Source organism: Protopterus annectens, chromosome 1.part1, assembly GCF_019279795.1.
Source record: "Protopterus annectens isolate FY-2018-M chromosome 1.part1, PAN1.0, whole genome shotgun sequence".
Taxonomy (NCBI): domain Eukaryota; kingdom Metazoa; phylum Chordata; order Ceratodontiformes; family Protopteridae; genus Protopterus; species Protopterus annectens.
Window position 1 is genome coordinate 1,826,155,509 of NC_056726.1, and position 14,200 is coordinate 1,826,169,708.

The 14,200-nt window shown below is 36.9% G+C and overlaps 1 protein-coding gene across 1 annotated transcript in view; it reads right to left on the minus strand.

Annotated features, from left to right (window-relative positions):
- The window catches only part of CSF3R (colony stimulating factor 3 receptor), a 556,874-nt gene that overhangs the window by 523,833 nt on the left and 18,841 nt on the right, over positions 1 to 14,200 (minus strand). Inside the window, exon 2 of the mRNA XM_044089705.1 lies at positions 4,949 to 5,038. Coding sequence (XP_043945640.1) covers positions 4,949 to 5,018 — 70 coding nt within the window. The 5' untranslated portion in view covers positions 5,019 to 5,038. The remainder of the gene's footprint in view (positions 1 to 4,948; positions 5,039 to 14,200) is intronic.

Consider the following 14,200-nt stretch of genomic DNA (forward strand, 5'->3'; position numbering starts at 1 on the left):
ATGGGTATATTTAATAATGTAAGGCAACATCAATGGATATTTGTCCCGGCCCCCTTTAATAATACACACCGACACCAACAGATATTGATGACCTTTATTAAAATCTAACAGAAACCAATAACTTTATTCAAGAACTGCAACAAAATAACTAAAACATGATATTCTTCTTAGCATCAATCAGGGCAGTGTACAGACTCACCCTGTCTGAATAGGCAGTGTCCATACTCCACTCGCTTATTCTTATCAAGCAGCATCCTGCAGCTCACTTGATTCCAAAAACTCTGTAACATCAACACCATCACTAAGAGGGAGAAAGAAGAGGGCAATCCCATCCCTCTTCTCCACCCACCAACCTGACTCTAGGCTGTTCCCCCTCTTCTACCCCAAAACTTCACCAAACGATCTAAAAATAATCTCAAGCATACATTAAATAAATCAAGGTCAATGTCACTCAAATGCACACCATCAGCTCTAAACCAAACCAAATCCCTGTCATCAAAATCCCGATGTTCTATCATGTGCATGCCCAAAGCTCCCAACTGTAGAGCCAACCTGTGATTAATAAACCTCCTAGTTCTCTCCAAAGCCTGAAAACTAACAGTATTCCTCCAACACAAGTGTGGCACTATCTCTGACCATACTATACACATGCATGGATATAGTTCTTGCAACATACATAACTCCTCCTCTATCCGATCTACCAGCTGCTTCTTAGGAATTATTCCCAAGTCATTCCCACCTAGGTGTATCACCAATATTTGAGGAAAACCTAACTGTAAGTTTAACACTTCAGCTTCATGCATATGTTAAGGCCATCTAAGACCTCAAATCCCATTTATTTATTTGACATTTGTTGACCGGGATAGTTTGACTGACCTCACCAAAAGGATAAAGGGTCTCAAACATCTGTCCTATGCTGCCCGACTGAAAGAACTCCAGCTCTATTCAGTCGCTTACCGCTTGCTCAGAGGTGACCTTTGCCTAACATACAAGGCCATGTCAAACCCAGATTTGATGAATATGCTTCACCTCAAAAAATCTAGATCCGTCAGAGCCACAAGGGCGGGAGACTTAAACCTCGACACGGCTATTAATAGGACGCGCTGGAGGGATAGATTCATCACCCAAAGACTCCCTATGCTGTGGAATAAAATCCCGGTATATGTGAGGCAGAGCACCTCGCTGGCCTTGTTCAAGAGAAATCTTGACCAATGGATGGGAGATCGCAGATATACCCCAGGGATTACCTCAGTGTCACTGCTCAATAGAGGCACAGCAAAATAATGGGTATAGTTCCCCATACTAAAGGGGTGGCGTAAGCCACAAAACTATGGGCTAGGCTTGTAAATGCCCTCGGGCAGATAGCCTAGTATGAACCTATGAACCTATGAACCTATGAGCTAATGCCCTTTTTCAGCGGAGGCCCGGGGAGAAAAGTTCCACAGTAAGATAAACAATATAAATTCATAATTAAGTAGATACTAAAACTATAATACAATAAAGTAGACTAGCAAATATCCCATATAGTACAAGTAAGAGAAATCTAAAAAGTGAACAAAAGGACGAATGAGGATAGAGACAAAAAACAGTTAGAAAAGGAAGAAAAAAGGTATGAAGTTTGGATTACCCTAGGTGGATAAATGTGGGGAAGAAATTCAAGTAGGATGATCACAGTGACAAGTCCAGGTAGTATTTAAATAATTTCAAAGAGCTTTCTTAAATTCATGGACTTGGGTAATGGCTCTAAGGTACAGAGGGAGCTTATTCAAGGCTAGGGCAGGAATGTAGCTATAAAGATTTTGCCCAATGGATTTATTAGGTTTGTGTATCTGTAAGAGACATTTATCTGAACTTCTGAGGGACCGAGGGGGATTATATAGGTAGAGAAGAGAGGGTAGGTTGGTCCCATGCCACCTAACTGACCGCCCTAATCGAGACAATCCCAAACTCTTTCTATCCGTCCTAACTGCTGCCCTTTTCTCCACTCAGTTGATATAGGAATGGCCCAAGATGACAATCTGATAGCCTGAAAGACAAAATAATGCAATTGAATCCATTATCTAATGTAATATAAAAATGCATTAGTAAACCACCTCCCTACTCCTCTAATAGTCTCAATGAATCTGCCTTCCCTTGCCAAATCTGAAGCCCCACAATCCAAAATGAATGAGCTGCAAACCTCTCAGCTGGAAAAGCCATACACTGAAAAGCCCTCCTTATGACCTGTACAAACTGACTGCTTGTTACCATCCTCCCAGTTCTCATACAGAAAACCAAATCATGAGAACCACTCACCTGAGTCCGCATGAGTTCTGCAGCCCAACCTGCCAGACTAAGCCCTACATTCCTATCTTTTCTCAAGACTATCAATCCTCTTTTCCTCAGGTGATCTGTTTTGGATTTCTGTAACACAATGTGAACTGCCCCTGAACATATCATTACATCCCTCCAAAGTAATGACCCTAACAACTCTGACACTCAAAATGTACCAAAATATATCCACATTCTCAAAGTAACCCACATAGCATAATTAACTGCATCCCTGTCCACTAACACCAAACCCTTCAGTAAAACTTTCAGAATCTGCCTCATTAACAGCCAGTGCATATCCATTTGCCCTCCAGCCACTCTTCCCCATCCTCTCAACATACACCCCACTGTCCAAAACTTTATAAAGTCATGCAATCGAGCCACCTGCGTAAATATACTAATTGCTGCCAAATCCACATTAACTGTTTGCACTGCCTTACCTTGCCCCCAAAGTCGAGCTAAATAGCCAAGCAGCAAATCTCTGACCAAACCCTTTCTTCCTCAGGTAATTGCAAAACAAATTTATCAAAATCATAAAATGCCCTTCCATATGCCTTCCTGGTGGACACTGCCCATGACTGCTACACTAAGCTCCTGATTATGTCAACCCAAGATGCCACACAGCATCTGGGAAAGCCAGCGGCACCTCCTCCACTGCTGGAGCCAACCATTGAAATCTGGAAAACTGAAATCGAGACAAACTGTCAGGAATCTCATTCTGCACCCCTGTGAATGAAAAAATAATTATCAAACTCTGCAAGATTAACTTATGTAAGACTAACAGCAGCATTTCCGATCCAGCAGTCATCATCTGCAAAACCCGCAACACTGCCATGTTGTCTGAATGGAAAATTACCCTCTTTCCCCTCAGTTTCTCCTTCCAGAATATTGATGCTACCCAAATTGTTATTAACTCCAAAAATGCAACATCCCTTTCCCACAACTCCTTCCAATTCCATTCCCATGGTCATTTAGCCACAAAACATCCCCCTCCAAAAAATGTCCCCATTCAGATACCTCCTGCCACATCCATAAACAATTGCAGTTCCTCCTGCCCAACCCAATCTGTCTGCCAAAAAGAACCCCCATTAAACTGCTCCAAAAAAATAATCAAAGAGCCACATCAGCCAATACTAACTTGCTAATCCTAACCCAATAGTGTTTACTCTTCCCCCCTTGCAAACTCATACAAAAATGTGACACTACTTCCTCCACTACACTAAGACCTAAACCCTTCACTAAATCTACCTCACTTCCTCTGAGTCTCCATACCATTAACCCATTACCACCCACAGTGTAACTAACCTATCCCTATCACTACACTTAATCCTTCTAGCCATTCCTACTCCCCCTCCCCCACCCTCATTGCCCTTATACTAACCCCTTAAGATGATCCTGGACAAATTAGTTTTGTCCCAGACCTTATTTATTTGAGTATTTAAACTTATATTTAAACAGTCAATGTGCTGTTCTTAAGAAATGAACTCTTGTGCTCTAAGCAAATCTTGATAACACTGTATAAGCATGTCCTTATTATAAGTTTGCAGAATTTGATCTAGCTTTTGCTTGTACTATGGAAAATAGTTTTCATCTCAGTCTGTATTTATATATTTACATTTCCTGGTCTCTAGCAATTTTAATTTAGTTTGATTATACTGTTGTTATTTAGATCTATTTTCATATGTACCATGATATATTAATTATTATATTAATGTTGGAGATTTCATGGCACAAAAAGGCTAAAGGAGTCTATAAGGCACTTAGCATAGAGAGAAAGCTGTCAGTCTGTCTTGATAACTAAGAGTTTTGATGCTACTGATTTTCTTAATTATGAACAGAGCTGTGGCTGGCTCATTTAACCCTGGTGCCTGTTTCTGATCTGGCACCCCACCCCTTCAGCTGTCTTCACTTGAAAAGTAAAAACAAAACAAAAAAAAAAACAGAAAAGGTCTTCTATTTTTAATTGCATCCTACATATTACTTACCATACAACACAAGAAGCTTTTTTGTACCAGTATTCAGAAAAGAATACAGGAACTGCACTTCCTGATCGTGTGCCCTATCACCTTGCACTCAGGCCAGTTGCCCCCTTTGTCCCACTTACTTCTAGTTATGAATCTCTGAGGTCTTAAGAACCAAAATAGGAGTGAACCAGAATAAACAAAGGAACAATTAGATGATCAAAAACATGTAGTTGCCTTCTTCTGTAAAGAGAAGAACAATAGGAACCATGCTTATTAAATATTTATTAACCAAGAGGTAAGCACTTTTGTCCATTTATTATACAGATTTTAATCAGAACAAATCATAAATTCAGGAATCACATATTTTATAGCATTCCCTATGTCACATGAATAATTCTACCAAGTTAATTTAAACAAGCAATAATTCAAGACTAAATAAATTCTATATATATATGGCATTATAATTGGAGAAATGAGCAATGGATGGTGAAATATATATATATATATATATATATATATATATATATATATATATATATATATACACATATATATATATATATATATATATATATCAAGCATTATGATTGGAGAAATGAGCAATGGATAGTGAAATAAGCAACAAATTCCTAAAAACCTTTCATCACAAAATTATTTTTTTTAAATATTCCTACCTTTGTGTATGATGAAATGTAACAAAGTGAAGTAAGACAACTTTAATGTCCAAATCACATGCATTAGCATGATCCCACGTTTCTGATTACCTGCATAATGGGAAAATTAGTTATGTTAGAAAATTGTTTTAAGTAACTAACTTCATCATAATTAAACATATGCAGTGAACAAATTCCCAGTACAAACTTGGGTATTTCAGCAACCAAAATCTTCAACAAGATACAACCTAAGAGAAATAAACTGTACTTGTACCCTATTCTGAAGCATACACATGTAGTGAAAGTAGTTTCAAAAGTCAAGAGATATGAATATAGACTCTGAGCATAGTATAATCTTCCAGAGTGTTCTGTTACATTTGTCCACTGTACTTTTAGTGGAGCCTTACCTTTGGTCAGTTAAGTATGGGGTTGGCAATACTGGCAAAATTAGAGACAGTCCAAAAAAAACTTGCACTTGTTTTTTTAGTGGTTAGTGTGTGCCAATTTTGCATGGCTTCCTCTTTTTCATCCTGTGGTTTAACAAGCTTTGGCTGATTACGTAGCTCATGTATCAAGCTTCTGTCATTCCTAATTTGCATTTATCAGGCTTAACTGCCAATATAGTCAGAAATAAAATAGTTTAAAGTGGCTTGCACCTTGTGCAAATTATTCTCCCAATCTTCAGAGAATATTACTACATAATCCAGGCAGGCTGCTGCATATGTAATGTGTAGTCGAAAGATTTTGTCTATCAGCCTCTGAAATATTGCAAGCTCTAGATGGGAACAAAATATTTTATGCTGAAATAGACCAGGTATAGAAAATATTGTTTTTCTTAGTGTCAGAGACTTGTGGGATTTCCTAATAGCCTTTATTAGTCATAATGAACAAAAACCTAGCCTTGCCCTGTATCCCAGTCAGTTCACTGATTTGGAGCAGAGCATATGAGTCAAATTTAGAAATGCTGTTTACTGTCCTGAAGTCATTACAAAATGTTATAGACCTATTGAGGCTTGGGGACTGTTTAGTGGAACTATTCTACTGACTCTGAGATTCTTTTGTAACCCCAAGAATAAGCCTATTTCATACTTTGTCACTGAAGTTCTGAAATTTGATATGGTTTTAAGTGTACTTTCTCTTCAAGTATAGTTTATATGCTGTGTTGAATTAAACTGTTTTTACCAGGTAATACTGAGCTTAAGCCCTTATTTTTGAAAACAAGATCTTTTAATTCTTGTTTCTGAGACAGCAACTGTGTCTGCACTATTTGGCAGCTCAGGTGCCTGTTGGAGCTGGCTAGGAAGGATTTGGCTTAACTGCCACTGCTGGATGGCCTATCCTTGGGGGGGGGGGGGTGGGATGGGGGGGGCAGTGCCTCTAACCCATCACACTGGTGACAATTAGTGTGAACACTAGTTGTTCACCCAGATGGGTTTTGAACTGGCTGAGCTCAAACTAGTATACTGCATTTGCACTAAATAGCTGAGAGAAGTCTAGTATATGAAGGCATGCTCCCTCTTGGGAAGTAGCAATTGTGGGCTCAGAGGAGCCACTGAGTGGGGAGGGGGTACTCTTATGAGGAGACAGCAGGCCACCCCCAGAACTGCTAAGCTAGCTTACTTACTAATACCTGATTGGTGGTGTGGAGCAGATGACTGATGGGGCTTCCCGAGCAGGAACTAATGGGCCATAGGTTTCAAGTCTAGCCTGGGAATTCCCAGCTCCCATTCTTATGGAATGAATAGCCCAGCTGGATGAAGGTAGAAGAGGCATCGGGTGTGAAAAGAAGATATACAGGAGCCAATTATTTGATTTCACAAGTAGGCCCACAGTGCCTATTACTATGAGTTCAACAGGGTCCTCTACAATGGGCAAAGGTAGCAGAGGATTCTTAAATTCTAAGTTGGGTGATGTCCTTTGTCCCTCAACGTGAGATGCACACAAAGTTCTCTGTCTCCAGTCAATAGAATCTAGCCAAAACTTTATCTTTTGTTTTGCCTATTTCTCAATAACTGTATCATGGTATGGATAGCTGAGTTCATTTCATTGCAAGTGTTCTGAAAGGTTTTGGAATTAATAACTGGTTCAGGGTCTGTTCCATCTCTTTGGTTAGTCTATGTAAAATGTCATATCCTAGCTCAAACTACAGGTATGCGGTGGGCCCTTTTTGTTCTTTTTGATCCCCAACTACTCTCTCTAGCTCTAGATAGGGAGTTGTCCTCACAGTGAGTTTCTTGAAATTTACATGGTTTATTTGGTTGTCAGCAATGTATTTCTCTCGGCATCCTCACATAAAGTGGAGGCTATGGTCTCTTCTATAAATGCCAGTTCAAGCCCTTCCACCCATCTAGTTTCTTTCCTAAGAAAGACAACTTACTGGAATGTTTTTCTCCCTATCAGAAGTACTATTTGATTCCCTTGTTCTCCCTCGTAGGTAGTTTTACCTGCACAGTCTTACTTCTGTTTCTCATTGACTCTCTGTTTTTGTGGAGTGGAGAAAAGCTTAAGACGTTGTTCAGGTTCCCCTTTTAAGTTTTTGTTCAGTATGTGGTCCATTTGTCCCCTCCTCAATTTCTGTGTCTGTTTTTATTTCCCTTTTTGGATAGTTAACTCAGGATTTCTCTCTGACAGTTTCTATGCTGATTTGTTTTGTTACTTTATACTTTACACTAAATGTCCCATCCCTCCAGAATCTACTCCAACCCTATCGCACCACCAGACCACTAAGATCTAGCAACAAAAATCACTTGCAGATCACTAAAGCCAATAACTCTGCTGGTGAAGCACTATTCTCTTGTGCCATAGCCAAATTATGGAACTCACTCCCACACACAATTACCTCCATACCATCATGCACCCACTTCAAAACTTTACTAAAAGCACACCTAAAAACATGCTGGCTATGCCCTTGCAACTCCCACTCTAATATCATCCACCCCATCCAACCACTACCTTTCTTTCCACTCCACTAACAACCTTGATTATAGCAAGCTCAGATGCTCATAAGTCTAGTACTTATTATACAGCAGGAACATCTCATTGTAACATTTGTTAATGTCTGTTATGTACTTCACAGATAAAGATTCTAGTTGTCTACTGATGTACTATGTTCTTCATCTGTAAATATGTTGTAAGTAATTGCTATGTTAAATTGTTAATCGCTATGTAATCCAATGTAACTACTGTCTGTTTATTTTACTGTGGAGCTTTTTTCCCCGAGCCTCCGCTGAAAATGGACCTACGTCCAGTCAGACACTCCCAGTCAACAAATTTAAATAAATAAAAATAAATAAAATAAAATAAATTTAGTGGCTGGGGTCCTTTGCTCAAAGTCTAATTCCCTATCATCACCTACACTGGCTACCATTATATTTTAAAAGGAGTCTTTTGACAAGACTTAGTACTGGAATTATGTAACTCTCCCACTCAGAGTTGAATCTTGACTTCCCTTTGTCTTCTAGTCCTACATTTTAGTCTGCAGTCCAACAAACCACCAATAGTACCCAATGGTAGCCATTTTGGCAAAAGTATTAGAATGTGACTGAAACAACTAAAAAGCAAGAGACATTGAAATATTTGGTAAACTGAACTGAAAACGAAACATCATAAAAGTGTTTGTTTACTTGCAAGTTCCTTTCCAATAAATTCCACCATAGCATAAACTAGCATATTACATGTGCACATGTGCAAAGCAATTTTTTTTTGGAAAGAAAACACAGGACTTCTTCACATGTTCCTCATGTTATTCACTCTTATTCTAGCTCTTTCCAACCCCAATTCTATTTATACCCAGTACAATCATAATGCATATGCAATCATGGTAAAATGCACCCTAAAACAGTGTTTAATTACCAAACTTCTGAGTCTATTTAAACATATTACAAATTACAACGCACAAATGTTTCATCAGTGGCTTTTCTTGCGCCACTGTGAAGTTATTCCTTATAGCTTTCCAGTATAAAGGAAAGGAAAAACAATATATTCTACAACCTCCATCACAATTACATCCTACCATACAACTCCTTAAAATGCATGCATGTACCTAACTAGGAGCAATGGACTCTTTTGATATAATCTGTGCTACCTAAGCAGTGACAAATTAACATTTGCCAAAACATTTACAGGCATATCATCACTCTGCAGTCATTTTCCCTAAAACTACTAGTAGGTTATTTGACCTAAATCTCTTTTCCCATATGTTTCCATATTTGAAAGGACTGATATGTCTCACTCAATGCAGGTGTCATCAAAAACAAAATTTGCTCATTAGAAATATGCATGCATTGCCATGACCAGATCCTGGCTAAAACATTGAGATATTAGACTGTATGAAACCATAACATATACCAAAGCAAAACTACAAACTTTTAGGCAGGCAGTTGAGTTTTTGCTGCTAATCACCATCATAATAAATTCTCACCAAATCTCTAGTTGTCTAGTTTTAGTGACCAGGGCCCAAACTAGGTAACCTGCTTATCAAAAGACTGAATAATCTAACATATCATATTCCAGTAGACTATGGCCCACCCTGGCCCTTACCTGTTTAATAGATATAATTAATCAAAAATATTCCTTTAACTAGACCTCATCAATTCATACTTCTAGGAGACTTCAGTGGCAAATTTGGCTCAATTCTATCATACAGTTAATTGTGCCCTATGGAAAAGTGCCATTCAAACACATGCCATTCAAGCATAGGCACTATGAAATTTTAATAGTAATCTGACTTAGACACTCATCACTCTCTCAAACTTCCCTAATCAGTCAAATGAATCATCTTAAAGACTCAAACTGGGAAACTCATTACCCTGTCTCTCATTGCCGAGGCCAACCTAGTATAACTTAAATAAACACTAAAGATATACTTGTTCAGTCATCTTATACATGCAAAACTTTTAAATTATCTGAATCCTTCCCACTCTACCACAATGAAACACATCATATAAACTCAGACATTTCTCTAGGAATACCTATTATAATACAACACTTCAGAATTATCTAAACCCTTCCCACTCTACCACAATGAAACACATCATATAAACTCAGACATTTCTCTAGGAATACCTATTATAACACAACACTTCAGAATTATCTAAACCCTTCCCACTCTACCACAATGAAACACATCATATAAACTCAGACATTTCTCTAGGAATACCTATTATAATACAACACTTCAGAATTATCTAAACCCTTCCCACTCTACCACAATGAAACACATCATATAAACTCAGACATTTCTCTAGGAATACCTATTATAATACAACACTTCAGAATTATCTAAACCCTTCCCACTCTACCACAATGAAACACATCATATAAACTCAGACATTTCTCTAGGAATACCTATTATAATACAACACTTCAGAATTATCTAAACCCTTCCCACTCTACCACAATGAAACACATCATATAAACTCAGACATTTCTCTAGGAATACCTATTATAATACAACACTTCAGAATTATCTAAACCCTTCCCACTCTACCACAATGAAACACATCATATAAACTCAGACATTTCTCTAGGAATACCTATTATAATACAACACTTCAGAATTATCTAAACCCTTCCCACTCTACCACAATGAAACACATCATATAAACTCAGACATTTCTCTAGGAATACCTATTATAATACAACACTTCAGAATTATCTAAACCCTTCCCACTCTACCACAATGAAACACATCATATAAACTCAGACATTTCTCTAGGAATACCTATTATAATACAACACTTCAGAATTATCTAAACCCTTCCCACTCTACCACAATGAAACACATCATATAAACTCAGACATTTCTCTAGGAATACCTATTATAATACAACACTTCAGAATTATCTAAACCCTTCCCACTCTACCACAATGAAACACATCATATAAACTCAGACATTTCTCTAGGAATACCTATTATAACACAACACTTCAGAATTATCTAAACCCTTCCCACTCTACCACAATGAAACACATCATATAAACTCAGACATTTCTCTAGGAATACCTATTATAATACAACACTTCAGAATTATCTAAACCCTTCCCACTCTACCACAATGAAACACATCATATAAACTCAGACATTTCTCTAGGAATACCTATTATAATACAACACTTCAGAATTATCTAAACCCTTCCCACTCTACCACAATGAAACACATCATATAAACTCAGACATTTCTCTAGGAATACCTATTATAATACAACACTTCAGAATTATCTAAACCCTTCCCACTCTACCACAATGAAACACATCATATAAACTCAGACATTTCTCTAGGAATACCTATTATAATACAACACTTCAGAATTATCTAAACCCTTCCCACTCTACCACAATGAAACACATCATATAAACTCAGACATTTCTCTAGGAATACCTATTATAATACAACACTTCAGAATTATCTAAACCCTTCCCACTCTACCACAATGAAACACATCATATAAACTCAGACATTTCTCTAGGAATACCTATTATAATACAACACTTCAGAATTATCTAAACCCTTCCCACTCTACCACAATGAAACACATCATATAAACTCAGACATTTCTCTAGGAATACCTATTATAATACAACACTTCAGAATTATCTAAACCCTTCCCACTCTACCACAATGAAACACATCATATAAACTCAGACATTTCTCTAGGAATACCTATTATAATACAACACTTCAGAATTATCTAAACCCTTCCCACTCTACCACAATGAAACACATCATATAAACTCAGACATTTCTCTAGGAATACCTATTATAATACAACACTTCAGAATTATCTAAACCCTTCCCACTCTACCACAATGAAACACATCATATAAACTCAGACATTTCTCTAGGAATACCTATTATAATACAACACTTCAGAATTATCTAAACCCTTCCCACTCTACCACAATGAAACACATCATATAAACTCAGACATTTCTCTAGGAATACCTATTATAATACAACACTTCAGAATTATCTAAACCCTTCCCACTCTACCACAATGAAACACATCATATAAACTCAGACATTTCTCTAGGAATACCTATTATAATACAACACTTCAGAATTATCTAAACCCTTCCCACTCTACCACAATGAAACACATCATATAAACTCAGACATTTCTCTAGGAATACCTATTATAATACAACACTTCAGAATTATCTAAACCCTTCCCACTCTACCACAATGAAACACATCATATAAACTCAGACATTTCTCTAGGAATACCTATTATAATACAACACTTCAGAATTATCTAAACCCTTCCCACTCTACCACAATGAAACACATCATATAAACTCAGACATTTCTCTAGGAATACCTATTATAATACAACACTTCAGAATTATCTAAACCCTTCCCACTCTACCACAATGAAACACATCATATAAACTCAGACATTTCTCTAGGAATACCTATTATAATACAACACTTCAGAATTATCTAAACCCTTCCCACTCTACCACAATGAAACACATCATATAAACTCAGACATTTCTCTAGGAATACCTATTATAATACAACACTTCAGAATTATCTAAACCCTTCCCACTCTACCACAATGAAACACATCATATAAACTCAGACATTTCTCTAGGAATACCTATTATAATACAACACTTCAGAATTATCTAAACCCTTCCCACTCTACCACAATGAAACACATCATATAAACTCAGACATTTCTCTAGGAATACCTATTATAATACAACACTTCAGAATTATCTAAACCCTTCCCACTCTACCACAATGAAACACATCATATAAACTCAGACATTTCTCTAGGAATACCTATTATAATACAACACTTCAGAATTATCTAAACCCTTCCCACTCTACCACAATGAAACACATCATATAAACTCAGACATTTCTCTAGGAATACCTATTATAATACAACACTTCAGAATTATCTAAACCCTTCCCACTCTACCACAATGAAACACATCATATAAACTCAGACATTTCTCTAGGAATACCTATTATAATACAACACTTCAGAATTATCTAAACCCTTCCCACTCTACCACAATGAAACACATCATATAAACTCAGACATTTCTCTAGGAATACCTATTATAATACAACACTTCAGAATTATCTAAACCCTTCCCACTCTACCACAATGAAACACATCATATAAACTCAGACATTTCTCTAGGAATACCTATTATAATACAACACTTCAGAATTATCTAAACCCTTCCCACTCTACCACAATGAAACACATCATATAAACTCAGACATTTCTCTAGGAATACCTATTATAATACAACACTTCAGAATTATCTAAACCCTTCCCACTCTACCACAATGAAACACATCATATAAACTCAGACATTTCTCTAGGAATACCTATTATAACACAACACTTCAGAATTATCTAAACCCTTCCCACTCTACCACAATGAAACACATCATATAAACTCAGACATTTCTCTAGGAATACCTATTATAATACAACACTTCAGAATTATCTAAACCCTTCCCACTCTACCACAATGAAACACATCATATAAACTCAGACATTTCTCTAGGAATACCTATTATAATACAACACTTCAGAATTATCTAAACCCTTCCCACTCTACCACAATGAAACACATCATATAAACTCAGACATTTCTCTAGGAATACCTATTATAATACAACACTTCAGAATTATCTAAACCCTTCCCACTCTACCACAATGAAACACATCATATAAACTCAGACATTTCTCTAGGAATACCTATTATAATACAACACTTCAGAATTATCTAAACCCTTCCCACTCTACCACAATGAAACACATCATATAAACTCAGACATTTCTCTAGGAATACCTATTATAATACAACACTTCAGAATTATCTAAACCCTTCCCACTCTACCACAATGAAACACATCATATAAACTCAGACATTTCTCTAGGAATACCTATTATAATACAACACTTCAGAATTATCTAAACCCTTCCCACTCTACCACAATGAAACACATCATATAAACTCAGACATTTCTCTAGGAATACCTATTATAATACAACACTTCAGAATTATCTAAACCCTTCCCACTCTACCACAATGAAACACATCATATAAACTCAGACATTTCTCTAGGAATACCTATTATAATACAACACTTCAGAATTATCTAAACCCTTCCCACTCTACCACAATGAAACACATCATATAAACTCAGACATTTCTCTAGGAATACCTATTATAATACAACACTTCAGAATTATCTAAACCCTTCCCACTCTACCACAATGAAACACATCATATAAACT